This window comes from Silene latifolia, chromosome 6 (genome assembly GCF_048544455.1).
Source record: "Silene latifolia isolate original U9 population chromosome 6, ASM4854445v1, whole genome shotgun sequence".
Taxonomy (NCBI): Eukaryota; Viridiplantae; Streptophyta; class Magnoliopsida; order Caryophyllales; family Caryophyllaceae; genus Silene; species Silene latifolia.
Window position 1 is genome coordinate 55461203 of NC_133531.1, and position 18023 is coordinate 55479225.

General features: G+C 36.3%; 2 protein-coding genes across 2 annotated transcripts; both read left to right on the plus strand.

Annotated features, from left to right (window-relative positions):
* The first annotated feature begins 13760 nt into the window (after nucleotides 1-13760).
* Nucleotides 13761-14927, plus strand: LOC141588102 (uncharacterized). Its single transcript, XM_074409557.1, has 2 exons — nucleotides 13761-14517; nucleotides 14764-14927. The coding sequence occupies exons 1-2, from the start codon at nucleotides 13761-13763 to the stop codon at nucleotides 14925-14927; spliced, it is 921 nt and encodes a 306-aa protein (XP_074265658.1).
* LOC141588103 (uncharacterized) lies at nucleotides 14924-16980 on the plus strand. Its single transcript, XM_074409558.1, has 4 exons — nucleotides 14924-14980; nucleotides 15292-15914; nucleotides 16268-16383; nucleotides 16499-16980. Exons 1-4 carry the CDS (start codon nucleotides 14924-14926, stop codon nucleotides 16978-16980), a joined length of 1278 nt encoding a protein of 425 aa, XP_074265659.1.
* Nucleotides 16981-18023: the final 1043 nt, after the last annotated feature.

The following is an 18023-nucleotide window of genomic DNA, read 5'->3' on the forward strand; positions in this document are numbered from 1 at the left end:
TTGTGGCTCTTGATTAATTTCTCCCACTCTGTCTTCTAGAAATAAACTTGTATTTTAGAAAGACAGCTTCACGAGCCACAAACCCGTTGTACTCGTGATTATAATAAGAAAAAATGAGCATTTGTTTCTTTTGAAAACTTACAAACATGGTACCCTACCAATTCATATCTCATATGATTCGTTTTAGATTTAGTGGAAAAAATAATTTAGACAAAATGATAAAATCCCCAAAAGGATCAAGTAACTCAAAGTAACTTGATTGAAGTCCAAACCATATCGAATAGCGTTTGATTTCTTTATCCAACCACACATTATCTCATAATGCGTGCTAAGAGAGATTAATTTGTGATACTATATCATATTTCCTTTGGCTTATACCAAATTCTTCACTTTGATAATCCCATCACGACTAAATCGTGATTCCTGGAACTCTTTGAACTTCTTTAAAGATTTCTCTATTTACCTTATTAAGTTAACACATTAGCGTCAACTTAAATCGTTGGTAAAAGAAAATGATCAACCTATTTTGGATCAATGATTTACAACCTCGATCTCCTTTTCAACCAAAAGGCACGAGACATCTTGCTTTGAATACAAGATACGCATATACCATAAGATCTAATGGTTTCAAGAGTACTCGATAACTCTTTACGTTCATCATTCTAGAATCTAAGGTTTAATCTTGGGTTACCAATTTGAGTCTTGCATCATCTTCATGATATATCATTCTAGTTTGGTTTAGAATATAATCACCTTGATAATGGGCTAGCCATACATCAAATCATGGTGTATAGGGTCATAAAAGTGAAACCTCTTTTGTATCTTAACTAGTTTATATTCTTATTTGGAGTTTATTCACTTAATAGTCATAATTACGGTCAATAATAAACCCAAAACTAGATTGAGTACACAGTGACTCTATCTCTCGAAATTATGGTTGCTAGTCGTCATATTCTAATCATCCTATGTATCAAACACAATGATGAAAACCACCATTGGTTTCTAATATTGACGAAGTAGTACTAGCAAAACTTATGTTAATCGAATAAACATTTAAAGAAGAAGGTCTCATTAGATGTCCCACAACTAACTTGCTGATTCTTCAATAATTTGCGGTAGTTTCCATTCTAGTGTCCAACATTTAAGACAATGGAAACTTTATCGGTCGGGATTGATAGGTTTAGTACCGTTATTCTCAATAACTTTACTTTTATCATAACCTTGTATCAATTCCATTCTAATTTTACTTCTTTGAACCTCACCCTTTTCTTAACGGTTTAAGAGAATGCTCCCAGTCATTTTAATGAGTCTTTGCTTAGAGAAGCAAAATTGAATTTCATGAAGACTACTCTTCAATTCATTTGTTTAGTCTTAAAACTTTCATTGAAGTGGTTGCGGTATTTTGGTCAATTACGAATTCTGACAAATCTAATTACCAAAACAATTTATCGCTTCAAGGAACTTAATTTAATTAAGTATGTGAAAAACAATCCATTGTAAGTAGATGTGTTAGTCAAGAATCAAAAACCTGTTTGATAATGAATAACTTTTATCTATACTCTTCACATGAGATCCTTCCAATGGATAATTCGAGGTTTTTAGAAGAAAATTCAAATTTTGTCTTTAGTTACGATGTTTTAATGGAGTTTTGAATCGAAATGATATCGTAAAAAATTGTGGTGAAGAAATAGAATAATATGATAACGGAATAGTGGAAAAAACTTAACATTTTTCGTTTTATTAATACTTGTAAACAAGTAAAGCATTTACATAGTGACCTCTACCCAACTATGATAAATGATTCCAAGATCCAAATTCATATTAACTTGGGGCACGGTGTGCCGAAATACCCTTTATTAACATAACTCAGTGGATTAACTCTTTAATCGATTCTACTTTTAGAACTCTTGGTCGATAAAATTACATTAATATTTATCTCTAGCCCGAAACACATCCGGAAATCGTCGTGAATACTTTCGTTGAGTTAAACCCAAATTTCGAATAAATGTGTCCATGATCCAAACTCATATCAACTTAGGGCACGGTGTGCCGAAATACCCTTCATTAACATAAATTCGGTGGATAGACATTTATCACCCACTTCCCCTACGTAACAAGGTTTGTACCCCGGTGTGGCCGAGTGCACTCCCTCACGAAATAGGTTTTCATGGTTTCTACTTTTTGGTAAGGCTAAGTCTCAATTGTTTATTTTAGCGAGAGGTCATGTCAATTTATTATCTATCACGTTTTAAGTGAACTAAAGCGGTGAACTACGATAATTGTAATTGACACGGTCGATAAACACGATTTAATGATAATGCATGTTTTAGTTATGGCGATTTAGCGATGCATGCGACATATAAATAAAATGCAAAGCATAAATTAAATCCTAGTATGGCCTTCCTAGAATAGTAAATCTAATAAACTATTACAAATTCGGAAACCAACTCCTTTGGTCCCTTGAACTTCGGTCTTGGCACGCATTTCAAGGCAACACTTTCTTCAATGGATCGCCTTCTCGAGTGGCACCGTCTTCAAGGAACTCCGGAATAAATAAATTACATAATAAATTACATAATTTCCTATTATAAATTTGCAATTAAAATAAAATAAATCTATTAAATTACAAAACGGTGATACGAGATCACAATAAATTACAACCGAATCGATATTCCCATACATTTCGGGTAATACCAATTAAAACTAAGGCCATACTAAGTAAAATTACATAATTCAAAAATTACATAAAATAAAATTATGACAATCTGATGTGAACATTATTAGCGCACATTTAGTCCCCTAATTGAGCCTATTTTGCATACTATTATAACATTTTATGGCCATTTTATCCGTCAAAACCTTCCTATTTGCTTTTCTATCGCATTTCATATGTTTTGTAGAAAAGGAGAGAATAAGGCGGAAATTCCCGTCTTTCGTGCATATTTGGAAGCTTATTGATGATATTAGATGGACTAGTATGAAGAGGAGGCAAGAATGATGTCCAAGTATGTAGGAATAAAGAGTTTATAGAAGGCTCATAAGGGTTAAAAACAAGGATGACGAGAAGGAAGCCATTTATGAAGAAATTGCTCGGAAACTGAACCAAGGGTTGCTCCTTTGGCTCTGAAAATATGCTAGATGGAACGGCATCGAAAAATCAAGTGATCTAGGCTTTTGAATCACTCCAATAGGAGTCCGGATGAGGAAATAACGTCCGTTTTACAATCCGAGCTCAAGATACTGACTCAACCCGCTCGGGTCAAATTCAACCCGCTCGGGTTGAAGCCCAGGACGCCCATATTTCGCTCGGGACGAGCGGATTCCTCCCTTGCTACAATCCGAGCGTCTTGCCCTACAATCCGCTCGGATTCCCCTGCTACAATCCGCCCGGATTGTCCCCAATCCGCCCGTCTTCCGTTGGGGGAAAACAAGAAATTTGCTGGAAGAGAATCCGCCCCGGATTCCCTACAATCCGCTCGGATTCCCCTCGCCAATCCGAGCGTCTTGCCCAAGGATCCGCTCGGATTCCTCAGCCCAGATCCGACCGTCCCGACTCCCATCCGCACGGATTTCAGCACAGCACATTTTCATTCTTCAAGCAACGATAAGAGAAGCCCTTCTCTCGGAGAATCCCGGAGTCTCCTTGCCCAACTTAAAAAGTGTAATTACTAGTTTAGCCCTTAGTTAACCCTAATGCATCCTCCCTAATTTCCACTATAAATACCCCATTTGTAAATAATCAAAGGGGGGCTCTTTATGTTGTTTTAGAGTAGAAAATCCTTCTTTAGATTAGATTAGGAGTAGATTAGAATAGATTACCCTTTAATCTTTCCACAAATTACACATTAATCTCTCTTTAATTATTATTCAAGTTTATTATTCAAGTTTATTATTGGGTAATTGAAGATTATTGGGTTATTATTGGGAGATTGACAACCTTCCATCAATCATCAAGTTTCTTCTTTTATTCTTGCATTATTATTTGGAATCTCCATAGGTATAATCCTCTTAATCCTTGTTTTAATTATTGTTAATCTTTCTTACTTGTTCATCATCTTTTACCTTGTTAATATGATTGACAACCTTGTTAACATGCTAAATTTGATAATGAGTGAGTAGTTACTTAGCTAGGATTAGTGGGTAATTAGGGGAAACCAACATGGGATTGATTCATGCTTAATCTAATATGTTTTCATAATCAAATTGCTTGCTTGTTGTGATGTCAACTTTATGCACATGTTATGTTTGATGAAATGCTAAGCCTATGAATCCTTGCATTTTTACCATCTCTTATCTACTCAACTTGACTTGTAAGATATAAACCAACTCGAGTCTTGTTAGACCATGCATAGAAGTTGATTAGGAGGAAAGTAAGTCGACTTGTAGGTGTTGTACAATCTAATCGATTCGGCTCCGGGACCCAACTCTTCCTAAGAACCGTAAGATATAACCCAACTCGGTTTCTCCACAACATTAATTGCTTGCAACCTTGTAAACATGTTTGTATGATCAACACCATGAATCCCCTATGACCCCATGATATCCTAGCACTTTTAATCATTTGTTTACATCTTTCCCTTTATTGTTTGCTTTACTTTATTGTTCGCATTAGTCTAGACACAACTACAAACCCAAACAAATCGTGACACTAGCATAAATTGAGATAGATAGACTTAGAACCCAAAGCACACCGTCCCATGGATCGACCTCGACTTACCGCTAACTAGTAGTTTGTTGAGTATTATAAATGTGTTTGATTGGATGAGTGACGACATCGTCTCGGATCACAATCATAAATAAAATGCAGCATTATAATATGTATGAACATGCCCAATTTTATGCTAAATCGCCTTTAAGAAGCCAATATCGTATATTAATCGGTTTTTACGGATTTGCGTGATTCAACCTTTTAAAATAACAATAATTACATAAAATCATATTTATGCACAAGTTAATTACCCTAACCAACTTAGGACTCAAAATTAGTATAGACTAACATATTGACAATAATTAACTTATATTTCTTAAAATTGTTCATAAATGGACTCCAAATTACAATAAAATGCCATAAACTTCAAATAAACCATAAAAATTTCAAATAAATTCAAAATTTGAAATTTAAACTCATGAACATTCTGGAAAAATACCATGACACTCATAATGTTCAAAAACATAGGTTAACAATTTAGAAATTTATCGAGAAAAACTATGTTGCGGTTTATCGGATTTATCAAATAAAACCATAAAAATATGAGAAAAATTATTTTTATCAACTTTTCAATTTTATATCTGAAATAGGTGATAAAATGAAACATGTGACATGTTTCCTTAGTCATGAAGTATGTTTTAGCAATTTTTACTAATTAAAGTCACTATTTATGTTATTTTTCATCAAAAATTCATAAATCATGCATTAAGACTTCATTATAGCCAATTATTTTACACACATATTGTAAAATTTCATGTGATAACATACTAAATTTCTATGACTATATTCGAAATATAACTCATATTAACCTATTTTCCATTTAAATTCGATTTTATCTTGAAAAATCCATATTTAGAGCATAAGAACTCATAACATTATGAAAATTTACAGGTAATCTAAATATAATATATGTGAAAACATATCCAAAAACCACTGGAAAAATCGAAGTTTAGCTAATTTTCGTCCAAAAATGACATTTTTATCATAAAAATCACATTTTAATGCCAATAATTATAAAATGAACAATAAAAAATCCATAAATAAACCAAAATGTCCTAAAAATCACTTAGGACCAGAAACTTTCAACATGCAAAATTATTTCAGGATTTATCTTCATAAATCCTAAATAACAAGTTTTATATGTTAATTAAATTAACTCGGAAAAACTAACCCGATTTTGCATGCAACAACCATGATGCTCTGATACCACTTGTTAGAAATCATATTTTGAATATCACATATTTTGGTTTAAAGTTTTAGTCATAAAAACCTAAAGATCTTATGCATGCAAAACAAGAACAGAGTAAGGAAAAATCGCTTCATACCACATGAATATTTTCGGCCATTTTGGGCACCAACAAGATCTCCTACTTGTTAGTTCTTGAGCTATAATAAATAATGGGATGATCCTCCAAAGACTTCAAGTGTAGAAGCCACTCCTCTTGATTGCACCCAAGATTATCCCTTATCCCCACTAAATAATATTACCTAGATATTAGTTTAGTAGTTTACCTTAAAATTGATTACTAATACTCATATATTATACTAATAATATTAGTAATTTGATTTGAACAATTTGATTGAATCTTCTCATATTTTAGATGAAGATTAAAGAGAGAAGAGAGAAAAATGCATAACATTTGCATGTCTTTTGAATGGATATTCATCAAAGAATTAGTAGAGTACAAAACTACTCTAATGTAAGAGGGGAGCACGGTTTTGGGGGAGGTGATGGACCAATATATGGTCCTTACCTTTATGCTTTTGTTCTTATCTAAACCTTAGGCATGTAAGGCTAGGCAAGTAGAGTCATTATGATGTTATTTTAGCTTATTAAAATAAATCACCCACCATCCTCTAGACCCTCTTAATTTCGGTCCATTATGTATAAAATGGACTACCATTTTATTTTGTCAATTTGTCATTTGTCACACAATATGTCACATGTAGTATGATACATGTTATTAATTAATTTAATGCTTATTTATCTCATAAATATCATTTCATGAATTAATTAAATTACATACAACAAATTGACTAGGGATACTTGATCACATAAATAAAATGGGTCACATAATTATTATTCACAACATCTTGTAATTATAATTAACCATTCATTCTTACCTCTATTGTTTCTCAAACAATAAATAATTTTAGTAACAAAGCATTTTATTACTAAAATAAATCTCATTTAATCCCATTACAATAAAATGATAATTCTCTGTCACAAATGAATTGTTCAATTTTAAGGAATTGATCAACTTGTATCGTCATACAATTAATCAACTTTACAGATAAGGGCATCATCCTTTAGGTGTGACCTTAAGGGATCAACTGACCACCACCGTCCCACGACAAGTAACATCAAACTCTAGCAAGCCAATCGTTACCGATTAATGTTGATCATTGACTATAAAATGTATCATCCCTTACGTATTCTTAAAATGAGATTTAAACATGTGATCAATATGATCGACAATTGTGATCGCATTATTGTCGGAGGACACATATTCCAACAATAACGTATGGGAAGAAGGGACCTAAGTTGTCTACTCGTGGTTATAAAAAAACCATATTTTTTTACCAAACTTTCGTCCTGGCGTGACCTCTCGGTTAGACATTACTTAGATTTTATGCACATTGAAAAGAACGTTTCTGATAATATAATCTATACTCTGCGGAATGCTCCTGGTAGGACGAAAGACAACAAGGCAGCTAGGGATGATATTGTTGAGATGGGTATTAGGCTCGATCTGGCAGCTAAAACAAAAGGAAATCGGACTTTTTTGCCGCCTGCAGCTCATACTCTTTCAAAAAAGAAGAAAAAAGATTTTTGCCAATGCTTGCATGGTATTAAGGTGCCAGAGGGCTATTCGTCTAATATTAGAAGCCTTGTTTCGTTGCAGGACCTAAAACTTACTGGTTTAAACTCACGTGACTGTCATACATTGATGCAACAACTACTACCTGTGGCCGTTCGTTCCATTCTACCTCCAAAGGTTGGACATGCTATAATTATATTTTGCTATTTCTTCAAATCAATCAACAGTAAAGTCATTGATCCCGATGAAGCGGAAACTTTGCAGGACATCCTTGTCACCAGTCTTTGTCAGTTTGAAATGTATTTTCCTCCCTCATTTTTCACTATCATAGTTCATTTGACTATCCACCTAATCCGGGAGGTTTTGTATCTCGACCCAGTGTATTTGAGATATCAATACCCATTCAAATGATTGATGAAAGTTTATAAGGATTACACATCTAATAGGTATCGTCCAGAAGGGTGTATTGCTGAACGAGCAATTATCGATGAAGCTCTTTCATATTGTTACGCGTACCTCTCCTTGGATGAGTTAATTGGAGCTCCTATGAATCGTCATAGTAACTGGATGAATGGAAAAGGTGTAAGGGGTCGTGTTTCCAAGGATATGTCATCTGACTTGCGACATAGAGCTCATACATACGTTCTTTTAACGATGATCATGTCCAGCCTTACAGTATGGAACACCAGAGTTACCTTAAGGGAAAACACCCTTATAAGAACGAAAGGTGGTATGCAAATGAGCATTATAAGCAATTTAGTGACTGGTTTAAGGATAATATTTACGATGATGACAACCCAATTGATGATTGCAAAACTAGCCTACGACGTCTCGCTTTTGGTCCTGATGCTCGTGCAACTTTTTATAGCGGGTATGCGATCAATGAGTACTCTTTCTACACCCGCATTCAAGATGAGGCAAGCACAATGCAAAACAGTGGAGTTTGCGTAGATTCTAAGGCAATATACTTTGCTAGTTCAAAGGATAAAAATCTTATTTTGGGTACAATGCAATATTATGGAGTTATTCAAGAGATATTGGTTTTAGACTACATGGATTTTGAGATACCTCTATTTTGGTGCAAGTGGGTTGGCAACAACAATGATGTTAGAAAGGATGATTTAGGATTCACATTAGTAAATTTTGATAAGGTTGGAAACAAGGACGATCCTTTTATATTAGCGTCACAAGCAAAACAAGTGTTTTATGTTTCCGATCCTATGGATAAGAAGTGATCAGTTGTTCTATCTTGCCATCGCCGAATTCCAGATGATGAAGACGTCGAATTTGAAGGACTTGATCACAGTGCTATATCGCAATTTGGTAATGATGTTGAAAATGTTAAAATTCCAAACATATATACACGGGATGATCATGATAAAGGTATTTGGGTTAATGAAGAGACTAGCAGTGTTTGACATAGGTACTAAAGTCAAGGAATCGTCCCTCTTTAGCATCCTATCTCTAGAATGACTCTCGTACGCCCTGGATAAGGTCCTCCACTATCCAAAGTTTCTGAGTAAGAGGTGAAGGTACATATTGGGAAGCCCTTTAATCAGACACCCAATCCCGCCCGTGGTAGCGGCCTCTACTTATCGATCTTGGTTGGTTGAATGCAAAAGTTGATAAAACGGTTTAAATGCATGAATGCGCATCCAATAGTTTAAACCTAACATGTGAGAGCTTTCTAAGTTGGTTGATTTAATCCAAGTATCAAGTATAAGATGTCGAGTTGGATTTATGGTTGATTTGCATGCAAGACGGAAATTAAACATCCATTTACCGGATTCGGGATCATCCTAGACCAATGCTGGAAGGGGAACAGACCCTGCATTAGGCAGCCAGAACAGGCGCGAGCCTATTGGCGATGTAAGGGGGTCTCTTCTGGTTTGAAAATAGGAAAAGAAGTGGCCTGTTTAGGCGCTGGTCAGTCAACGGGATATGGCGTGTTATGACCATTGAAAAACGTTTATAAAACGTGTTGAAATATGGGTATTTGAAAATGGTTTGAAAATACTTGAAATGGTAAAAACCGATTACAAATATGAAAATGAAAATAGGGGAAAAGAAGAGACCAAACACGGATTGGACTTAAGGCTGGGCATGGTGCTTTAGGCGCGAGCCTATGTGCTACGTAAGTAGCCTCTGCCTCAACCAAAAAGTTCGGTTTTGGCTCATTCTTCCCATGTTTTGGACCATGTTATGCTGATTTAGCATGTTATAAAATGAAACAAGTAAAGACATGATAAAAAAGGATTTTTACACCCTCATACTTACATGCTTGGCTTATGGCGAGAAACCGACGTAAGTGTATCAACTCGTTTGGTCGGAAAAGACTCGGTTTTAACCGTTTTAGTAAGTAAAAAGAGTGTTTTGTTAAGTTTAGTGATGATATAGTGGTCGAAATGGTCGGTCAAGTGATTTAATGCACGATGACGGTACCAAACAATGTGTAAGGCTTGTGTTTACGATCGGTAGGTCGTAAACACGTGTCGGATTGTGACTTAGGAAGTCGAGTCTAGAATTTTAAGGGAGAAAAGAGGGGATGGACACTCGCGTAACCTTCAAATGGTTGCATTTATGGGGTATTTATAGGAAAATGAGTGGTTGTGGGTGTTTTGAGCGACGTGGCCACCTAAGCTGCTCAAAGAGGTCCGAGCCACGCCGCACGTCTTCGAGGTGTCTTGTCGCTTTCACACAAATGCAATCATGATTTGTTCTATCCTAGGATTTGTATGCACATGTTTTGTACTTGACCATGCATGATCCCGGGAAATCTTAACATGGAAGCATTTGAATGGTTTTTTTGTGTGTTTGACTCGGTTTGACTCGTTGTTGGAGTCGGGATTTGAATTTTTGAGTCGGTTTTTGGTCCGGTGTCGGTTTTGACTCTAGTTAGTGTCATTGCGACCCCGTCGTCATGCATTAAATACTCCAGGTACTTTTGAAAAGTTTTGTAATGTTTTATTTTCGAAATTGTTTTAAGTTTTCCGACGTAAAGTTGTACACAAACTGTCGATCAAACGCCGCGGTTCCAAAGCATGTTGTAGTCCGATAATCATCGGGTGTTTGTTGGAGTCTCATCAGATACTGGGTATCTACAGCCGCGTATTAGTGAACTGCGTAAAATACGGAACACCATGCTAATAAACAGAATAAAGGTATGTAAATACAATAATAAATGTTTTAGCTGAAATTAAGTTACTACTTGATATGTATTAGCCGAAACACTTGTACCAACTATGCTCATCATATATGCAGTTAGCTTACGTTATCCCCGAAATGTATGAAAAGTACCTAAAAAAAAGACAGGAGAAACCCTCTGATTTTGGAAGTTAAAGATTGCTGAGAACCACTTGTTCAACAAGGAAACCGGGGAGATGAACAAGAAACCACCAAAAATGAAGTATCCGTATGTCAGTCATGACCATTGGGATAGCTATATCGCTTATAGACAGTCTGACAAGTTTAAGGTAACTTAATAATAATAAGTAAAGAAGTATACTTAGTTTAGTGTTTGGTCATGGGTACGTTTCTTGATACAATTTATTTGATGAAGGCTATGAGTGAGAGGAACAAGGCGAACATTTCAAAGAAAAAGACCATCTTTTACGGCTCCCGAGGTGGTTATAGATTTACTAAGACGAAACTTGTAAGTACATAATTCTTATAGTATTAGACTATTAGGTGTTTTAGTCGGATGATATATATGTTCATAGTAATTATACATATTTGAGAGGATATCAGTGTGATAAATGAATTGTAGGCAGAGCTTGGAAAATTCAGTCTTCACGACGCTTTGGTCGAAGGTCACACTCCTAAGAATGGAAAGACGGAAACTGAATATGATAAGGACAACAAAGAGAAAATTGTAAGTTTGAATAAATATGTCACTCCTACCACTGGTGGTCGGAGTTATATAATTGTGAGTTGCTTAATGATTTTATGTGTATGTAGAAGATCTGTGGGAAAGAGGTACATGAAGGAAAATGGAAGCCTGAAGGACGTGATGACATTCTTGCTAGGGCAATCGGAAAAGCAGAGCATCCAGGTCGTGTGAGAGGGGATATCGACACATGTTGGTATCACTAAGTATTTTGGGAAAACTACTCGAAGGAAATTGAGTGGTGATGATTCCAAGAAGGTAAACATATAAATACTGTATTTGAACTAACGTAATTTATAATTATATATGCTGACATTAATTTCTACTACACAGCTACAGAAAATAGCCAGGTTGATGCTGAAAATGTTGGAAACTGGGAAAAGCCATCAGAAAAAGTGTTGGATATGGTTCAAGAAGTCATAAAGGAAGCAGAGGAGGAGGAGGAGGAGGAGGAGGAGGAGGAGGAAAAATAGGTAATAATATTTATGTCTTATATACAATGTGTTATATCATTTGGAAAATTAGTACGTGTTATATGGACAAGTGTTAATGTACAGAAGGAAGCCAAGGATGACATGGCAAGGGAGAAGGAAATGGCAAAGGAGACTGAGGTGGGAGGCGAGGATCGATATCAGGATGTTGAAGAGGAAGCCAGGAAGGCCGTGACACAGGATGAGGTGGAGGTAGTTGATGATCAGATGTTCTTCTCAACACCGAAAAAGGTAATAGCTGCTAGTTTATAATTATTCATATCATACACGTTTTTTACTTATGAAATTTATTAAAGGTAGTGAATGTATGTGTACTAATTGATTAAAGCTGACGTGAAGGGCGATTTCAAGGTGGCTTGTCGTCTGTTCCATTTACAGGGGAAACAGAAAGTTGTTGTTGCCAGAGGATACGTGTTCAATTACGACCGGCTTCAACAAGTTAAGGTTCATGGTATACCCCTTTGTGACAAATACAGGAAAGTGGAAGTGTCCCAATTATATAAAGACGAGTATGGAGAAGTAAAAGTACCATTTCCTAATGAGGAGGTCACTTATTTGAAAGAAGCCCTAAACTCTTATGTGTAATGGCCTGACAACCTTATCAATGTTGTCATCCCCGAGGTACATATATGCAGACGTTAATTATTACTTGATCTTTAAATATTTTAGGGTACGAATATTAACATATCGTCAGTACTTTAATCTTTACATTTGCAGAAGTTAAGTAAAGCTATGATGGCAGCTAAAACAATTACTACTACGTCAACGAAAGTTGTTGCAGTCAAGCCTGCTTATGATTCTTATTATGAATCGTGTGAATATAAGAAAAAAATGAAAACTGCTTCGCTGAAGGCTTTGCACAACCTAGCTGTAAAAAGGTCACCTAGAGGGGATGTAGTCATGATTAACATTGAAAAGGAAATTATTGGTGCAGCTGATATAGCCGTACTGGACCCAAAGCAACTGATGGAATTTGTCGACCTTAACAATTTAGATGTTGTTCACATTTTGATTTAAATGAAGTAAGTTTTATTAATAAAACTATTTTGTCATTTCTATTTACGAATAATGATGTTTGTTTGTTTGTTGTTAGTAAAACTCCTATTGTAAACTTTTTTCTCTCTCTCTAAAATTTTTTCCCTCTTTTTTCTCAACAAACTTTTCAACAAACTTCTTTCGTGAAAACCGTTTTCATCTCTGCTTTTCTCCAATAAACTTTCTTCTCCATGGCGCGTACTCCAGCACGGATTGAAAAAGCAAAGTCAGCTATTGCCTCACCGGTGGATAAGGTCTCTGTCGAAGGTTCAATTGTGGACAATGGAAGTAATTTGGGGGAGCATCTTTCAACCCAGCCGCGAATTTCGGGGACGGTGAATGATCTTATTGCTTCTGCCATAGCTGTAGCTGGTATTTCTTCGTCTTCTTCTGTTATAGTTCATACTGTTAATAATCGTGTAGTTACCGGTTCTAAAACTTGGAATTTGGAAGTTGCCGCTCCGATGTGTGATTCTTCTATTCTTGTGGATAATTATGTACCTTTGGTTTTGGAAGTTCTAATTTCTGACACTGATGTGAACAATATTGTTTATCAATCACAATCTGTTGTTAATAATACTGATTTTGAGGGAATTTTGCTTAAGGAACCCGTTAATGCTGTAAATGTTCCGGATAATCTGGTACCAAAAGTTTTGCACAAAGATTCTGTAAAACCTAAAAATTGAGCTTCCATTGTTACTAATCAAAAGCAACAGAAAATGAATCCGTTCTTTTGTGAAAATATTGTGAATTCAAAGACCATTGATTTAGAAGAATAAGATTTTGCGCTTGAACTGAAACTGTGGGAGAATACTTTGATGGGGCATATTGGGGGTTCTAAACCTTCTGTTGCAGTAGTTCAAGGATTTGTCTCTAAATATTGGGGGAAATTTGCGGCTCCTGTAGTACAGTATTTTAGGAAGGGGTGGTTCTCTTTTCGATTTTCTAGCCATGAGGAGATGAATGTTGTTCTAAAGAAAGGGCCATGGAAGATTGGGGGTAATTCTTTGGTGCTAAAGCACTGGTCTCCAATGTTCTCTTTTGAAATGGAGAAAGTATCCAGGGTGCCAGTTTGTGTTCTATTTTCGGGATTAGACCCTTTCTTGTGGTCAGATGTAGTGTTAAGTAAGATTTCTAGTAAACTTGGCAGGCCATTGTTTGCGGATCCAACAACCACTACCAAAGCTAAGCTCTCTTTTGCCAGGGTTTTGATTGGAATGGACGTTTCTAAGAATATGCCTAATCAGGTGGTTCTTAACATACCTTACTTAGGTCAGGTAACCCAAAAGGTTGTCTATGAATGGTATCCTTACTTTTGTAAGGGGTGTGGTAGGTTGGGTTATACTTTGGATTCCTGTAAATGGGAGAAAATTAAGGAGTTGTTAGCTCGGGTTAACAGGGAGGAGCTTGTTGTTGAGGATGATAATAATGCTCCTGTTCAATCTGATTTAGGGAAATCTCTATCTCCTAACCAAGACCTTGGGTTAAGTGGTAAAGAGCTAGGTGGTATCTCAGAAGTTTCCTTGGTGGCTTCTCCAGAAAAGGTGAGGAATGTAGACTCAGGCAAAAGGCAAGGTTAGAGATCCTCATCTTCAAGTGGTAAGTCACCTAAGAGGAGTTCTGTAAAGCACTCAGGAAGCTCTAGTGTTTCTGTCAAGAAGTCTGTTAGGATATCCTCTCATTCTGAAGTTGGTTTGGATCCAGGCTCTATTCCTTCCTCTCCCAACTAGTTCTCTCTTCTTGCTGACCAGGACTTGTTGATGCTAGAGGAGACTATGGAGGTTCATGATGAATTAGGTGGTACTTGAGTGGTTAATTCAGCAAAGCCAGGAGTTTTTCAAGAGAATGTAGGCTCAATTGGCCAGAGATCTCTTGAGAATAGTCCCGACTCTGTTGGGATTACTGTTGTAATGCACTCAGTAAGTTCAGAAATGACTCTTGTGGATAATCAGGAAGTTGTGGTTCCTTCTGACAAAGATAAATGAAAGTTGCAGCTTGGAATGTAAGAGGATTCAATAATCCTCTTAAGCATAGTGAGGTGAGGAACTATATGTATGAAAATAGATTGGATCTGATTGCTCTCTTGGAAACAAGGGTTAAGCAACTAAGGCTATGAATATTCTTAAGAAATCTTTTGGTAATTGGAATAGTATTTGTAACTATGATAAACATTACAATGGGAGGATTTGGGTACTGTTTAATCCTCGAACAGTATCCATTAGCAATACTCAAGTTGAGGCCTAAGTAATAAGTTGTATTGTTCACCATTTTGAGACTAATAATGATATCAGTATCAGTTTTTTTTATGGGAGTAATGATGCTGTTCAGAGAGAAGCTTTGTGGAATTAGCTTCGTTCTACTGCTTCATCAATCCCTTGGATGGTGTTAGGTGACTTTAAGGTAGTCAGGTGCCCTGAGGAGAAGCTTAGTTTTAATCCTCCCCTTTTAAATGAGATGCTAGAGTTGAACTCTTGTATTTCAGACTGTCAGTTGGATGATCTTAGTAGCTCTGAGTGTGATATGACCTGGACCAATAAGCAGGAACCTGGTGCTAGGGTTTGGTCTAAGCTTGATAGGGTGCTTGTCAATGCTTCTTGGACTTCTTCCTTTCCTGGTTCTCATGCTATCTTTCAGGAAGCTGGTATTTCTGATCATTCTCCAGTTTTAGTGTTTATTTCTGAGGACAAGAAGGTTTTGAAGAGATTTAGTCTTCTAAATAGTTGGGTGGAGCACCCTGATTACCTCACCACTGTTCAAAATTCTTGGTTCTCTTCCAATGCTGGTAGTCCTATGTTCTGTTTGTTTGAGAAGCTTAAGTCAGTCAAACATGCTTTTTCCAACTTGCATAGTAAGGAGTATAGTAACATCTCTCTCAGAGCTAAAGAAGCAAAAACCCATTTGCTTCACTGCCAACAACATCTTCAGTCTGATCCTTTCTCTGCAGCCTTGATTCGGGAAGAAAAGAAATGGATGTAGGAGTATACAAAATTTAAAAGTGTTGAACTAAATATTTTACAACAACGGGAAAAACTTAAGAATGTACAACTTTCAGATAGTGGCACCAAGTATTTTTTTGCAAAAATTTCTGAAAGACAAAACCAGTAGGTAATTGGTGTATTACAAGACCATACTGGAGTAATGACACATGGTATAGATAAAGTGGGGGTGGCTTTCCAGAACTACTATCAGGGTTTGTTAGGGGAGGTCAAACTAGTTGATGGATTAGCTAATGTTCTATTCCTAGTGGTCCAAATATTACTGAGGAGGACACTTAAGGCCTGATTCAGAATGTTTTTATTGAGGAAATTCGAGCTGCTGTTTTCAGTATCGACTCTAACAGTAGTCCTGAGGTGGATGGTTTCTCTGCTGGTTTTTTCAAATCAGCTTGGAGTATAGTTGGGGGTGATTTTTGTAGGGATGTTCAGAGTTTCTTTAGAACTGGCAAGATGACTAAGCAAGCAAACTCGACAATCATTTCTCTTATTCCAAAAAAGGACATTCCTAACACTGTGTTGGATTTCAGACCTATATCCTGTTGTATAGTTTTTTTATAAAGCTGTTAGTAAGATACTTGCTAATAGGCTTCAGAGGGTGCTTCCATTAATTGTAGGAGATGAGAAGGCAACATTTGTCAAAGGTAAGAGTATTCATGAGAACATTTTGTTATCTCAAGCTTTGGTTAAGGGCTACAATAAGAAATTCATCTCTCCTAGGTGTCTCATTAAAGTAGATATCAAGAAAGCTTTTGATTCTTTGCAATGGAGCTTTGTTACTAACATGTTACAAGAGTTTGGGTTTCCTCAACAGTTCATCAAATGGGTCCTTGGTTGTATCACTGGTACTTGGTATTCTTTGAAGCTTAATGGTGGTCTTTTTGGTTTTTTCTCTGGTAAAGGTGGGATCAGACAAGGGGACCCTCTTTCCCCATATCTCTTTGTATTCAGCATAGAGATATTGTCCAGATCTTTAAGACTCCTTTGCCAGAAGCCTTTGGTCTCTTTCCATCCTAAATGTAGTAAATTGAACTTGACTTATTAGTCTTTGCAGACGACTTGATGGTGTTTGTTCGAGGGGATGTCCTTTATGTACGAGCAGTTCAACATGTGATAAGATGGTCAACAAAGGGACTAGGAGTAGATCCCTCTACCATTGACTTTATCACAAGTTATATGATAAAACTGGGAGTATCTTCCAAGTATAAGAGCTCAAGTCTAGTAAGAAGGAAATAGCAATTCATAAAGTTTGAATGTATGGATACATGGTATATCCACTTTCCAAGCTTTTATTGCATTTTAACTAGTGTGTAAGGACACAATAGATTATAAGATATGAAGTAGTAATAGTGTATTGACTATTCATATATGATAATCGCATTTATTTTTTTTTTTTTTTTTTTTTTTTTTTTTTTTTTTTTTGGTGAAAATGTGAATATCATTGAAATCAAATAGAACCACCATACATCATTCCAACCTACACGCAAACTAATCTTCTTAATCTATTACATTAATTTTGTGTAACCAAGCCAAACATTTCGATCTCCCCTTACCAAAGTCTCCTCTTGTCACTCTCCAATCGACCAGCTTCAGACATTCTTAACAACCAAGCTGGTCGCAAAATGTACATCTCCACTCTACTCTTATTCCCGCATTCCCAAATGTGGTAAATAAGCCCTGAAATCGCCGCCATAACCACCGCTTTTTCAACAGGAACGACATCTCCACCGAATAAGCCAAGCCACCACATCTCCCTGCCACTGAATCTGTAACCATGCCTGCAGTAGCAGCACGCACTGCAAGCTAAATGGGCATTCAAAAAACAAGTGCCTATGAGTTTCCATCTGCATCCCACATAAGTAACACAGACCAGCAGTACAAATACCAAACGTATTCATCCTATCTTGAGTTAAGAACCTTTGTTGAACAAAAATCCATGTACTGAAATTATGCTTGGGCACACAAACTCTATTCCAAACTATAGGAGCCCAATCTTTCTTCTGACATGGACCAAGAAGCCAAGTATAACCCTTCTGAATAGTGTAGTTGCCATCCCACGCACCATTCAAAAAACCAGGCTTAAGCAGC